Source organism: Oncorhynchus mykiss, chromosome 28 (genome assembly GCF_013265735.2).
Source record: "Oncorhynchus mykiss isolate Arlee chromosome 28, USDA_OmykA_1.1, whole genome shotgun sequence".
In the NCBI taxonomy this organism is placed as follows: Eukaryota; Metazoa; Chordata; class Actinopteri; order Salmoniformes; family Salmonidae; genus Oncorhynchus; species Oncorhynchus mykiss.
Window position 1 is genome coordinate 29,142,686 of NC_048592.1, and position 16,565 is coordinate 29,159,250.

A 16,565-nucleotide genomic window follows, 5' to 3' on the forward strand; every position below is an offset into this window, starting at 1 on the left:
TGGGCGTGCAGGCTTTTGTTCCCTCCTAATACTAACAACTGATACCAGTGTAATATGCTTATTAGGCCTAATAATTTTAAAATACATTTGATAATAAAATGTGCAAAGAGGAACGCTATAGACAGACCTACATTAAGACAGACCTACATTACAAATCCTGAATATTAAGACTATTATAAACACCCTCGCTTGCTGCAGCTGTTGTGATCATGATCCATCATAGGACGTTGTGCAGCAGCTGCGCACACTGTCATCACTGACTATAGAGTTGAAGACGGGGGGGGGGGGGTGCGCAAGGGGGTTGTTGTTGACGCGGGTGAGTAGAGGCTGAATGGGAGCGTTTCCCACACAAGAAACGGGGTCACCGCAAAAACAGGCCACCGAAACTGAAACCCCTACTCCGCCCCTGGTGACAACTCCTCCTCACATTCCGGTGGGTCGTCTCCCGTTATTCGCGAAGCCTACAATGGGCTACAGACTACAGCGACTTCATTACGAGTTTTTTCGGCGAATCCTCGTGCTTCAGCTGTTATTTCGCGAGCCAGGACAGTCTCACTTGTCTTTCAAGCCCGCTTTCGTCATTCGCTCTTGCTCTTCAGTGTTACATTCCGTTGAGCGTTAAGGCTGGAAATAGCCTGCATTGACAATTTAAAGCCAGTTTGATATATTTATAGCAGTTCTGACATCAAACATTGATGGTGGACGTTTTTTATTTTTCCCTTGAACGGATATAATGGAGTGAATTGACCTGCACGAGAGAGGCAACCGTCAACAGTTTTCTTGCGTGTGATGATAGGAGACACAATGACGCTGTTGTCTCTTCTGGGTCGGATCATGCGTTATTTCCTCCTCAGGCCAGAGACATTGTTTCTGCTATGCATTAGCTTGGCCTTATGGAGTTACTTCTTCCACACGGACGAGGTGAAGACCATCGTCAAGTCCAGCCGGGATGCCGTGAACATGGTGAAGGGGAAAGTGGCGGAGATGATGCAAAACGACAGGTTGGGGGGGCTGAATGTCCTAGATGCGGAGTTCTCCAAAACTTGGGACTTCAAAAACAACAATGTAGCAGTGTACTCCATTCAGGGGCGGCGCGACCACATGGAGGACCGATTCGAGGTGCTCACCGACATCACCAACAAGAGTCACCCGTCTATATTCGGGATATTTGACGGTCACGGTGGTGAGGTAGGTGCAGTGGCTATTTTAGCATGTAAATCTTGATGGGGCAAACTCCCCAAAGGTTTTTAGATGCAGCCACAACACAACACTAAACAATACATTCATTGCACTACAACCGTTAGGGCCTACATAAAGCTGTCCCAACAGCAGAGCTTTCTATTCAGCACTATGGAGTGAATGAATCCTCCCCAGCGCTACACCTGGCTATCAGCGGAGTCTTGTCTGGCAGCGAAACAGTTCATTCAGCCTCCTTTACTGCCTTTAAAAAAACATAACTGATATGACTTGTTTAAACAAATGTGGTTTCTACTGACAATTGAGATGTACAAACTATGGCATAAGGGAACAACGAGCGAATAAGAGGCAATCCGAGCTAGGACTGTCATTGTCAAGAACTATTTGTTCAGTACTTTTGAAATGTACAGCAAAATAATTCAGAACATGGGCCATTCTTACAGTATTCTCCCAGAACACCAAGTCAGAACCGTAGGATAAATAAAGGGGGCATATAAGCAGACAATGAAAGCTCTTACAATGTTTGATGACATTTCTCTAAAACAGGCTATAGGCTACATGTGCACCACCAAGTCAGAACAGTAGGCTAAATTATGAGGGGGAAAGGGACCAAATTATTAGGGTGAGGCACATGGGCTACTAACAGCTTACTACACAACATGCACTTAGTATTACTTTCTTAGCTACAGACTATTACACAATTTATGCAGCAGCATAAAATACATTTTTGGACTCACCTGCTGTGCTAGCTTGAACAGGAAGTTGGCACGGCGGTCCTTCTTGTGGCCACATTTTGTAATCAATGACTGCCGTTCTCTGGTTTTATGGTGCTTTCAAGACAACTGGGAACTGAAAAAAAACAATCATGATGTCGGTGAACTTCAGGTCGGCGCTGTAGAAAGAGGCCCGAGTTCTCGATTTGGAATTCCGAGTTGGATGACCTTTCAAAACTTATTTTCCCAGTCAGGGCTCACTTTTTTCCAGAGTTCCGCAGTTGTCTTGAACTCACTGAAAATGAGATTTCCCAGTTTCCAGTTGTTATGAGCGCCGCAGAAGTAATGCTGGATTGACAGCATGGACAATCTATTCAACCTTTTCTGTCCCATGGCATATTAATGTTTATCCTTTTAAGGTTGGAAAAGAGACCCTTATAACTTGTTTTGGCTGCAATCTCGCAAACAGGATCGATATGACAACTACCAGTGAAAATAGAGGGCGCCAAATTCAAACCACAGAAATCTCATAATTACAATTCCAAAAACATACATGTGTCTTATATCATTTTAAAGGTAATCTTGTTGTTAATCCCACCAAAGTATCCGATTTCAAATATGCTTTTCAGCAAAAGCACTACAAACGATTATGTTAGGTCTCCACCAAACCACAATAAGCACACCCATTTTCTAGCGAAATATAGCATTCACAAAAAGCAGAAATAGAGATAAAATGTATCACTAACCTTGAATTATCTTCATCAGATGACATTCATAGGACTTCATGTTACACAATACATGTTTTGTTTGATAAAGTTCATATTTATATCAAAAAATCTGAGTTTACATTGGCGTATTAGATTCACTAGTTCCAAAAACATCAAGTGATTTTGCATAGCCACATCGTTTCAACAGAAATACTCATCATAAATGCAGATGATAATACACATGGAATTATAGATATAGCTCTCCTTAATGCAACCACTTTGTCAGATTTCAAAAGAAGTTTACGGAAAAAGCAACCCATGCAATAATCTGAGACGGAGCTCAGAATATTAGCCAAATTAGCCGCCATGTTGGAGTCAACAGAAACCAGAAAATACATGATAAATGTTCCCTTTCCTTTGATGAACTTCATCAGAATGCAGTCCTAGGAATCCCAGGTCCACAATAAATGCTTGATTTGTTCGAAAATGTCCGTTATTTATGTCCAATTAGCTACTTTGGTTAGCGCGTTTGGTAAACAATTCGCGCGTCCACTATAACGTGACGAAATGTCTAAAAGTTCCGTAACAGTCAGTAGAAACATGTCAAACGATGTACTGAATCAATCTTTAGAATGTTGTTTACATATATCTTGAATAACATTCCAACCGGAGAATTAGAATGACTTCAGATGACCGGTGGAACGCAGGTCCTTCCCCTGTGAACGCGCATAGTGAAAGCATGGTCAACTCGTGGCAGTGGTGACTATTTCCTGTCTCATTCAACCCCCCTTCACATTAGAGTCATCAGACAAAGTTCTATTGACTGTTGACATCTAGTGGAAGGCGTAGGAAGTGAAAACTCATCCATATCTCGCTGTAATTTCAATGAGAGCTTGGTTGAAAATCTGCCACCCCCAGAAAAAATCCAAACAGGAAGTGGAATTTCTCAGGTTTTTGCCTGCAATATGAGTTGTGTTATACTCACAGACATAATTCAAACAGTTTTAGAAACTTCAGAGTGTTTTCTATCCAATATTAATATGCATATATTAGCAACTGAGACTGAGGAGCTGGCTGTTTACAATGGGCACCTTTTCATCCAAGCTACTCAATACTGCCCCTGCAGCCATATTAAACTCAGACTTGGAACACACACCCACTCCACTGAATAGCAGGCTAGTGATTGCAACACTCACAGTTAGCCACTGATTCCTTCCAAACCACTCATTGTTGAATTTGCGATTTACAACTTGTTGTGTAATGTTTATGTCCAATGGCCGATGAGCACCAATACGTTTGATCTATAATTTCTCTTCATATGACAAGGATTGAAAAGGATTTTCCAATAAATTGTCAACTTGATTCATGAAGATGACTGCTTGTCTAGCTTGCTAGCTAAGATTTTGAAAGTATGATGTTGACATGATCAGTTCAACCAAAGCTACGGTAGATATAACGAGATTTGACGTAATTTATCTGTGGCCAATGACCTTGAGCCTTCTTGGATGGGCAATTCTAATGTAAATCTACGGCAGCACCCAAGGGGCTTGAATTTATGAGCTCTCCCCGTAGATTTTGCGGTGAAGTAGTGTCCCCATGAGTGACAGAACACTGAGCCAATCACATCGCAACTAGAGAACGTTACCAACCCCTACACTCCGTATTTTCCGCTGGCTGACCCACCACCACAGAAATCACTGAGCTAGGCTAAAACACTTAGATTTTGGAGCTGCCTTACTCAAGAAAGCAAAAAAAGAGACCATGTTTGTATGCAGCTTAATTAACTAAATTATTTCGTTTTTACATTGTTTGCGAACTGTTATGTGACACATATTAATGCCAAAATAACATGCAAAACAGGCAACCCATTATTTTTTTAGCTAAACAGGTGGGTCTCAAAACAGGCGGGGCCCTGCCCCACTTGCCCTGAATGATGGGTCCCACTGGGTAAGTGTTTCTCAAATCCATAGCCTGGTAAAAGAGGCCTATATGTTTATCACCATTAATTAGAAATATTAGCTTAAAACACAAAGGATGCTTTTGAACATCATTAGCGTCTGTGGTCAGCACAGCATCCTCATTGGATTTGGAATGAGAGAGTTAAGTCCAAACAAAACATCTTCTCACTCCAGCTTTCAGGGTACATTAAACTATCAAACAGAGCATTTTAAAAGTCACACGGTCTTAGGCCATCCTAACCATGACCAGAATCTAAGTTGAGTAGGCAGCATCTAAATCCTCTGCAGTACGATTTACAGGGTCTCTCCGCTGGCCTATTCACTATTTAGTAGAAGGCCCTGTGTATGTCGCCTACCACTACTACCCTTTGATGAAACTAGAATCACCCTCTGTGTTTTTGTGTGTTGTCCTCAGCTCAAAGACATAGGAATTGAATTGCAAACCCACACAAAGAACCAGTCTTGAAGCTTTGTGTGTCGCACATGGTGTGAACCATTTTTTCTTCCTTTGACTGTCAAGGGTCAGAGAATGCCCAAGGTAGCCTTCAGACCACATGTATAGGGAGCCATCTGCCAATTCAGTGTCCACAGTGAGCTTGTAGCCAGGTTTCTCTTTCTCACAGACACTATTACAAAGCTCTTACACCCTATTACACACTATTACAAAGCTATTACACACTATAACAAAGCTATTACACAAACACGATTGCAAAGCTATTACACACTATAACAAAGCTATTACACAAACACTATTACACATTATTACAATACTATTACTCTATTACACACTGTTACACATCTGTGTTTTAGAAGTCACGAATGCCACTTTAGTATTGTGACTGTGTCCAAATCAAAATACTAAAAGATTTACACTGAGTGGACAAAACCTAAAGAACACCTGCTCTTTCCATGGCATAGACCGACCAGGTGAAAGCTATGATCCCTTATTAATGTCACTTATTAAATCAATTTCAATCAGAGTAGATGAAGGGGGAGACAGGTTAAAGGTTTTTTAAGCCTTAAAACATGGATTGTCTATGTGTGCCAATCAGAGGGTGAATGGGTAAGACAAAATATTTAAGTGCCTTTGAACGGGGTATGGTAGTAGGTGCCAGGCGTGCCGGTTTGTGTCAAGAACTGCAACGCTGCTGGGTTTTTCACGCTCAACAGTTTCCTGTGTGTATCAAGAATGGACTTGACACAACTGTGGGAATCATTGGAGTCAAGATCACATTCTGAGTCAAAATGCAAGCCAAGATCTACCACTTTTTTTTGCATGACTTTAAAAAAGTAAGCCTATTCAACATTATCCAATTAAAAACAGTTACTGTATATAGCCATGAGGTTTGTGCAGTAGGCTATAGGCCCAATACATGGTCATTGGCTATGTATGCTTGAATTGCCCTGGCAATGTGGTTCCTCTGACCATTTTGAAATTATATTACCACATTTTAGGTGTATGAAGACATTGGTAATAGATTATTTGTTGTATTTCTTGTGAGGCACAGCTGAGTAAGCATAATAATTCACTTTTTTTCTGCATTTGATGGTCAGTCTGAGGTGAGGGAGGGAGCAGCGATGAGGCTGCCTCTCACCCAACTCACCGTCCCTCCTCTCTCCCTTCCTCCACTGAGAAAAGGAGATAGTCTTCCAGCTGATGGTCAGTCTGAGGTGAGGGAGAGAGCAGCGATGAGGCTGCCTCTCACCAGACTCACCGTCCCTCCTCTATCCCTTCCTACACTGAGAAAAGGAGACAGTCTTCCAGCTGATGGTGAAACTTAAGTCGCATTGCATTATTTCTGCCTCATGCACCAATTCATGTTGTTACTCCTATGACCAGAGAAAGTAAAATATTCCTTTATTAACTTGTTATGGCTGCAATTCCGATATCGGGATAAGTGTCATCAACAACTGCTGAATAGCATAGCATAACATACAATAAATATTACTATAAATATTGATATTCATGAAATCACAAGTGCAATATAGCTTAGCCTTTTGTTAATCTACCTGTTGTGTCAGATTTTGAAATGATGCTTCACAGCGAAAGCAATCCAAGCGTTTGTGAAAGTTTATCGATCGCACGATAAAACATTAAGTACACTTAGCATCAGGTAGCTCGGTCACGAAAATCCGAAAAGCAGTCAAATTAATCATTTACCTTTGATGATCTTCAGATGTTTTCACTCTCGAGACTCCCAGTTACAAAACAAATGTTCCATAAAGATTATTTTTAGACCCAAAATACCTCCGTTTGTTTGTCGCGTTATGTTCAGAAATCCACAGGAAAGAGCGGTCAAGACAACGCAGATGAAAATTCCAAATAGTTTCCATAATGTCCACAGAAACATGTCAAAGTTTTTTATAATCAATCCTCAGGTTGTTTTAAAAATATATAATCGATAATATATCAACCGCAAATGTCTTTCACGGTAGGAGAGGGAAAAGCAATACCTATCCAAATTCTGTTGCGCGAGCAAAACTCATGTGACCACTTGACGCGATGTTATCGCTCTGGCTCATTTTTCAAAATAAAAGCCTGAAACTATGTCTGAAGACTGTTGACACCTTGAGGAAGCGATAGGAAAAGGAATCTGGTTCATATCCCTTTAAATGGAGCAATGGAAGGCTATGGAACGTGGAGTTTTCAAAATAGAAGCCACTTCCTGTTTTGATTTTCCTCAGGGTTTCGCCTGCAATATCAGTTCTGTTATATTCACAGACAATATTTTTTACAGTTTTGGAAACTTTAGAGTGTTTTCTATCCAATAATAATAATAATATGCATATATTAGCACCTGAGACTGAGGAGCTGGCCGTTTACAATGGGCACCTTTTCATCCAAGCTACTCAACACTGCTCCTGCAGCCATAAAAAGTTAAAATTTCTGACGGCTAGGCGTCCTGTCAGTGGGACACCTGTCAACAACTTCTGGTGAAATTGGAGGGCGCGCAATTCAAATAAATAATCAAAGCTATCAAAGCTATTCAAATGAATAAATTATGGATATTAATATTTAGGTACATACTCTTATATCGGTTAAAAGCTTAAATTCTTGTTAATCTAATTGCATTGTCCGATTTACAATGGGCTTTACAGCGAAAACATGCCATGCAATTGTTTGAGGACGGCGCCCCACATCAAAATATTTTTCAACCAGCACGTTTCATAAATTCACAAATAGCGATTTAATATTACTTTTTGAAAATCTTCCTATGATTTGCAATCTAAAGGGTCTCAGCTACAACATGTAGTGTCGTTTTGTTAGATAAAATCCTTCTTTATATCCCAAAAAGTCAGTTTAGTTGGCGCCATCGATTTGAGTAATCCATTCATTCAACATGCAGAGAAAGGAATCCAAAAAGCTACCGCTAAACTTGGTTAACCTTTTGCGTGTAGGGGGCAGTATTTTCATTTTTGGCTAAAAAACGTACCCATTTGAAACTGCTTATTTCTCAGCCCCAGAAACTAGAATATGCATATCATTGTCAGATTAGGATAGAAAAGACTCTAAAGTTTCCGAAACGGTCAAAATATTGTCTGTGAGTATAACAGAACTGATATTGCAGGCGAAAACCGGAGGAAAATCCAATCAGGAAGTGCCTCTTATTTTGAAACCTCTCTGTTCCTATGCATGCCTATCCTCCATTTAAAGGGATATCAACCAGATTCTTATTTCTATGGCTTCCCTAAGGTGTCAACAGTCTTTAGACATAGTTTCAGGCTTTTATTTTGAAAAATTAGCGAGAAAGATCACATTGCGTAAATGGATAGGTGGGGGCTCTCAAAGTGAGTTTTGCGCAACAGAGTAAAGTGGCCATTGTTTCTCCCTGTCCCATTGAAAAACCTAAACTCCCAGTTGATATATTATCGAATATATATTTTAAAACCAACCTGAGGATTGATTATAAAAAACGTTTGACGTGTTTCTGTGGACATTATGGATATTATTTTGAATTTTCGTCTGCGTTGTCGTGACCGCTCTTTCTTGTGGATTTCTGAACATAACGCGACAAACAAACGGAGGTCTTTTGGATATAAAAATCATGTTTAGGGAACAAAAGGAACATTTGTTGTGTAACTGGGAGTCTCGTGAGTGAAAACATCCGAAGATCATCAAAGGTGAACGATTAATTTGATTGCTTTTCTGATTTTCGTGACCAAGATACCTGATACTAAGTGTACTTAAAGTTGTCATGCGATCGATAAACTTACACAAACGCTTGGATTGCTTTCACTGTAAAGCATCATTTCAAAATCTGAGACGACAGGTGGATTAACAAAAGGCTAAGCTGTGTTTTGCAATATTGCACTTGTGATTTCATGAATATGAATATTTTTAGTCATATTATTTGACTGTGGCGCTATGCTATTCAGCGGTTTCTGATGACAATTATCCTGCTTAAGGGATGGGTAGCGTCAAGAAGTTAAAACAAGTCAAAATGCGTTTCTATGTAATCCTCAGGTACCCTAAAATGTAATTAAACTATAATATTTCATACGGAAAGAAGTATGTTCAATAGAAAAGTGATATTAGCAGGTTGCCATCCTCTTCATCGTGCGCACACAGACTGTTTTCCAGCTCTGTGTTCCTGTATCAAAACACAGAATTCTTCCTCGTTTTGGATTAAACAAGCCTGAAACCTTGAACAAAGACTGTTGACATCTAGTGGAAGCCATAGGAATTGCAATCTGGGAGCTGGATTTAACTTAGTCCCTATACGTTATAATGGAAGAGCATGGGCTCTCAAAAATAAAAATTCTGGTTGTTTTTTCTTTGCAGCTTCTCCTACCATATCTATTGTGTTATAGTCTCCTACATTATTTTTACATTTCTACAAACTTCAGAGTGTCTTCTCGCCAATGGTACCAATTATATGCATATCCTGTCTTTAGGGCCTGAGTAACAAGGCAGTTTACTTTGGGCACATCAGTCAGGCGGAAATTCAGAAAAAATACCCTAGCCCTAACAAGTTTTAACAACACAAGCTTATCGAAACACTTTACTACACTCATTCATTGCAGCTGCAGTGCTGGTTGTAGCGTGAGTGGAATTACGGAGAACATGCATTTTATGTCTTATAAAACTGTTGACAAATTGTTGACAGTGCTGAATAACAACTTAAACATGAACTTACTAATGAAAACAGCAGCTTTTTGTTGTATTTGTTTAGTCTCTCTCTAGTCATGGTTTTTAATGAGAACTCTTTGCCTTCCCGGCGCAGGGCTTCTGAATCAGGTGCACCTACCGCCAACAGAGAGAAAAAAATTAAATAGGAAGGCAAGGCTTTATCGTTGTTTTTTTTACAGAAATGTTTGGTGATCGACTAGGAGTGGCTTGGAGATCGACCGGTTGGTGACCACTGTAACAGGTATTCAAGTCTTCCATTTTTAAAATTGATCAAATTTGAGATTCATGTAGATTCATCCTCTCTACCTTTTTATCTTTTGTGGGAGAAGTTTAATTTAGTTGTAATTGTTGGCTATTCAACAAGATGTGCATCATGTTTTGGCTGAATTAGCAGTTAGCAGTTCTCTCTAGGCTGTTATCAAATCAAATGTTATTTGTCACATGCGCCGAATGCAACAGGTTACCTTACAGTAAAATGCTTACTTACAAGCCCTTAAGCAACAATGGTTTAAGAAGTTTTAAGAAAAAAAAAGATTAAAGAAAAGTGTTAAATAGAAAATAAAGGAAACAAATAATTAAACAACAGCAGTAAAATAGCAATAGCGAAGCTATATACAGGGGTTATCGGTACAGAGTCAATGTGCGGGGGCACTGGTTAGTCGAGGTAATTGAGATAATATGTACATGTAGGTAAAGTTAAAGTGACTATGCATAGATAATAAACAGAGAGTAGCAACAGTGTAAAAGAGGGGTCTGGGTAGCCCATGATTAGCTGTTCAGGAGTCTTATGGCTTGGGGGTAGAAGCTGTTAAGAAGGTTTTTGAACGTAGACTTTGCTCCGGAACCGCTTGTCGTGTGAGAGAGAACAGTCCATGACTAGGGTGGCTGGAGTCTTTGACCATTTTTAGGGCCTTCCTCTCACACCATCTGGTATAGATGGCAGGAAGCTTAGCCCCAGTGATGTATTGGACCGTACGCACTACCCTCTGTAGTGCCTTGCGGTCGGAGGCCAAGCAGTTGCCATACCAGGCAGTGATTCAACCAGTCTCTCGATGGTGCAGCTGTAGAACCTTTTGAGGATCTGAGAACCCATGCCAAATATGTTCAGTCTCCTGAGGGGGAATAGGCTTTGTCGTGTCCTCTTAACGACTGTCTTAGTTTGTTTGGACAATGATAGTTTGTTGGTGATGTGGACACCAAGAAACTAGAAGCTCTCAACCTGCTCCACTGCAGCCCCTTCGATTAGAATGGGGGCGTGCTCGGCCCTCCATTTCCTGTAGTCCACAATCATCTCCTTTGTCCTGATCAAGTTGAGGGAGAGGTTGTTGTCCTAGCACCACATGGCCAGGTCTCTGACCTCCTCCCTAAAGGCTGTCTCATCGTCGTTGGTGATCAGGCCTACCTACCACTGTTGTGTCATCGACAAACTTGATGATGGTGTTGGAGTCATGCCTGGCCATGCAGTCATGAGTGAACAGGGAGTAGAGGAGGGGACTGAGCACGCACCCCTGAGGGGCTCCCGTGTTGAGGATCAGCGTGGCGGATGTGTTTTTACCTACCCTTACTACTTGGGGGCAGCCCGTCAGGAAGTCCATGATCCAGTTGCAGAGGGAGGTGTTTAGTCCCAGGGTCCTTAGCTTGGTGATTAATTTTGAGGGCACTATGGTGTTGAACGCTGAGCTGTATTCACTGAATAACATTCTCACATAGGTGTTCCTTTTGTCCAGGTGGGAAAGGGCAGTGTTGAGTGCAATAGAGATTGCATCATCTGTGGATCTGTTTGGGCGGCATGCAAATTGGAGTGGGTCTAGGGTTTCTGGGATAATGGTGTTGATGTGAGCTATGACCAGCTTTTCAAAGCACTTCATGGCTGTAGACGTCGTTAGTCATTTAGGCAGCTTATCTTAATGTTCTTGGACACAGGGACTATGGTGGTCTGTTTGAAACATGTTGGTATTACAGACTCAGTCAGGGACAGGTTGAAAATGTCAGTGAAGACTCGGAATACACGTCCTAGTAATCCGTCTGGCCCAGCGGCCTTGTGAATTTTGACCTGTTTAAAGGTCTTACTCACATCGGCTACGGAGAGGGTGATCACACAGTTGTCCTGAACAGCTGATGCTCTCGTGCATGCTTCATGCATTCTTGTTGTTACATTGCATTTTCTAACAATTTAAAAAGCACTCTGAAAACCAAAGCCAGTTAAACAAACCAACTTTGACTTTCAACCAGGGGTTGGAACCAAAATTATTTTCCAATCTTTTTGTTGTTAACAGAACCACAGTTGTTTCCCGTTCCATTCCACTGTTTTGACCAGCAATATAATGTTCTGAACCGGTTTGAGACAACAAAAAAAGAAACTGGTTTATAGTGTTCCTTTCTGGTCCTTTTTTAACCTGTGAAATCAACAGTAGTAAGCTAATTAAATTACTTCAGCAGTCAGTGTGAAAGTTGGAATAGTAGAATGCACAAGCTGCAATTTCGACATCAGTTCCTCTTGTCATGTTAGTCATTGCATACCTTAGAGAGCTATTTATAACTTGTCATAAATGTCCAGATCAACTAGACCATGTCAGCTAACGTTTTTTTATTTAGGTTTCCCATAAATATTGTTGTAATTTTTTTGTTGCCTTAAATATCACATCAATACTCATTAGACATGTATATAATTGCAATACATTTTTCTTCAAAACTGCAACATTTTCTTTGCACTCCATGACAAAATGTGTAGAATTGCAGGAAATAAGCTTTAAACCTGCACAATTCTCTCCACCAACAAGAGGGGTGTGAACAGTTTGTCATGAACAGTGCTTGTGCACATAAAAATTGACGGGGCTCATGCACGCACGGGGGGCGCTACATGTTCCCCAATGCTGGAAGGGGGACCCAGAGTGAAAAAGTTTGGGAACCCCTAAAGTAGCCTATGGTAACGTCAGTACAGTAGCCTATGGTAACATCAGTACAGTAGACTATGGTAACGTCAGTACAGTAGCCTATGGTAACGTCAGTACAGTAGACTATGGTAACATCAGTACAGTAGACTATGGTAACATCAGTACAGTAGACTATGGTAACGTCAGTACAGTAGCCTATGGTAACGTCAGTACAGTAGACTATGGTAACGTCAGTACAGTAGCCATCAGGACAGTAGCCTATGGTAACGTCAGTACAGTAGCCATCAGTACAGTAGCCTATGGTAACGTCAGTACAGTAGACTATGGTAACATCAGTACAGTAGACTATGGTAACATCAGTACAGTAGACTATGGTAACGTCAGTACAGTAGACTATGGTAACATCAGTACAGTAGACTATGGTAACATCAGTACAGTAGACTATGGTAACATCAGTACAGTAGACTATGGTAACGTCAGTAAAGTAGCCATCAGTACAGTAGACTATGGTAACATCAGTACAGTAGACTATGGTAACATCAGTACAGTAGACTATGGTAACATCAGTACAGTAGACTATGGTAACATCAGTACAGTAGACTATGGTAACGTCAGGACAGTATTCATCAGTACAGTAGACTATGGTAACATCAGTACAGTAGACTATGGTAACATCAGTACAGTAGACTATGGTAACGTCAGTACAGTAGCCATCAGTACAGTAGACTATGGTAACGTCAGTACAGTAGACTATGGTAACATCAGGACAGTAGACTATGGTAACATCAGTACAGTAGACTATGGTAACGTCAGTACAGTAGACTATGGTAACGTCAGTACAGTAGACTATGGTAACGTCAGTACAGTAGACTATGGTAACATCAGTACAGTAGACTATGGTAACATCAGTACAGTAGACTATGGTAACATCAGTACAGTAGACTATGGTAACGTCAGTACAGTAGACTATGGTAAAATCAGGACAGTAGACTATGGTAACATCAGTACAGTAGCCTATGGTAACGTCAGTACAGTAGCCATCAGTACAGTAGACTATGGTAACATCAGTACAGTAGCCATCAGTACAGTAGCCTATGGTAACATCAGTACAGTAGACTATGGTAACATCAGTACAGTAGACTATGGTAACATCAGTACAGTAGACTATGGTAACGTCAGTACAGTAGACTATGGTAACGTCAGTACAGTAGACTATGGTAACATCAGTACAGTAGACTATGGTAACGTCAGTACAGTAGACTATGGTAACGTCAGTACAGTAGACTATGGTAACATCAGTACAGTAGCCATCAGTACAATAGCCTATGGTAACATCAGTACAGTAGACTATGGTAACATCAGTACAGTAGCCTATGGTAACATCAGTACAGTAGACTATGGTAACATCAGTACAGTAGACTATGGTAACGTCAGGACAGTATTCATCAGTACAGTAGACTATGGTAACATCAGTACAGTAGCCTATGGTAACGTCAGTACAGTAGCCATCAGTACAGTAGACTATGGTAACGTCAGTACAGTAGACTATGGTAACATCAGGACAGTAGACTATGGTAACATCAGTACAGTAGACTATGGTAACATCAGTACAGTAGACTATGGTAACATCAGTACAGTAGACTATGGTAACATCAGTACAGTAGACTATGGTAACATCAGTACAGTAGACTATGGTAACATCAGTACAGTATACTATGGTAACGTCAGTACAGTAGACTATGGTAACATCAGTACAGTAGCCATCAGTACAGTAGCCTATGGTAACATCAGTACAGTAGACTATGGTAACATCAGTACAGTAGACTATGGTAACATCAGTACAGTAGCCTATGGTAACATCAGTACAGTAGACTATGGTAACATCAGTACAGTAGACTATGGTAACATCAGTACAGTAGACTATGGTAACATCAGTACAGTAGACTATGGTAACATCAGTACAGTAGCCATCAGTACAGTAGCCTATGGTAACATCAGTACAGTAGACTATGGTAACGTCAGTACAGTAGCCATCAGTACAGTAGCCTATGGTAACATCAGTACAGTAGACTATGGTAACATCAGTACAGTAGCCTATGGTAACATCAGTACAGTAGACTATGGTAACATCAGTACAGTAGACTATGGTAACATCAGTACAGTAGACTATGGTAACATCAGTACAGTAGACTATGGTAACGTCAGTACAGTAGCCATCAGTACAGTAGCCTATGGTAACATCAGTACAGTAGACTATGGTAACGTCAGTACAGTAGCCATCAGTACAGTAGCCTATGGTAACATCAGTACAGTAGACTATGGTAACGTCAGTAAAGTAGCCATCAGTACAGTAGCCTATGGTAACATCAGTACAGTAGACTATGGAAACATCAGGACAGTAGACTATGGTAACATCAGTACAGTAGACTATGGTAACGTCAGTACAGTAGACTATGGTAACATCAGTACAGTAGACTATGGTAACATCAGTACAGTAGACTATGGTAACATCAGTACAGTAGCCTATGGTAACATCAGTACAGTAGACTATGGTAACATCAGTACAGTAGACTATGGTAACATCAGTACAGTAGACTATGGTAACATCAGTACAGTAGACTATGGTAACATCAGTACAGTAGACTATGGTAACGTCAGTACAGTAGACTATGGTAACATCAGTACAGTAGACTATGGTAACATCAGTACAGTAGACTATGGTAACATCAGTACAGTAGACTATGGTAACATCAGTACAGTAGACTATGGTAACATCAGTACAGTAGACTATGGTAACATCAGTACAGTAGACTATGGTAACATCAGTACAGTAGACTATGGTAACATCAGTACAGTAGACTATGGTAACATCAGTACAGTAGACTATGGTAACATCAGTACAGTAGACTATGGTAACATCAGTACAGTAGACTATGGTAACATCAGTACAGTAGCCATCAGTACAGTAGCCTATGGTAACATCAGTACAGTAGACTATGGTAACGTCAGTACAGTAGCCATCAGTACAGTAGCCTATGGTAACATCAGTACAGTAGACTATGGTAACATCAGTACAGTAGCCTATGGTAACATCAGTACAGTAGACTATGGTAACATCAGTACAGTAGACTATGGTAACATCAGTACAGTAGACTATGGTAACATCAGTACAGTAGACTATGGTAACGTCAGTACAGTAGCCATCAGTACAGTAGCCTATGGTAACATCAGTACAGTAGACTATGGTAACGTCAGTACAGTAGCCATCAGTACAGTAGCCTATGGTAACATCAGTACAGTAGACTATGGTAACGTCAGTAAAGTAGCCATCAGTACAGTAGCCTATGGTAACATCAGTACAGTAGACTATGGAAACATCAGGACAGTAGACTATGGTAACATCAGTACAGTAGACTATGGTAACGTCAGTACAGTAGACTATGGTAACATCAGTACAGTAGACTATGGTAACATCAGTACAGTAGACTATGGTAACATCAGTACAGTAGCCTATGGTAACATCAGTACAGTAGACTATGGTAACATCAGTACAGTAGACTATGGTAACATCAGTACAGTAGACTATGGTAACATCAGTACAGTAGACTATGGTAACATCAGTACAGTAGACTATGGTAACGTCAGTACAGTAGACTATGGTAACATCAGTACAGTAGACTATGGTAACATCAGTACAGTAGACTATGGTAACATCAGTACAGTAGACTATGGTAACATCAGTACAGTAGACTATGGTAACATCAGTACAGTAGACTATGGTAACATCAGTACAGTAGACTATGGTAACATCGGTACAGTAGACTATACTTCTTTGGGGGGGGGGGGGGGGAGCAGGTAGCCCAAACACACAGGTAGCCCAAACACACGCACACACAGGCAAAGATTTTCAGCTGGCAGGCAGACACTGGAATAACTTTCTGAGTGACAGATTGAGGGCTTTGGAT

General features: G+C 40.7%; 1 protein-coding gene across 2 annotated transcripts in view; it reads left to right on the top strand.

The window, feature by feature from the left end:
- Positions 1 to 302: 302 nt before the first annotated feature.
- Positions 303 to 16,565, top strand: part of LOC110508871 (protein phosphatase 1L) — a 29,047-nt gene continuing 12,784 nt past the window's right edge. Inside the window, exons 1-2 of one of the 2 annotated variants that reach the window (XM_036966606.1) lie at positions 1,119 to 1,188; positions 9,886 to 9,947. Coding sequence is in view for 1 of the 2 variants with exons in the window: in XM_021589741.2 (XP_021445416.1) it covers positions 790 to 1,188 (399 nt within the window). In the remaining variant the exon portion in view is untranslated. Of the gene's footprint in view, positions 1,189 to 9,885; positions 9,948 to 16,565 lie in introns of both variants that reach the window. The other variant, XM_021589741.2, reaches the window with a different exon arrangement.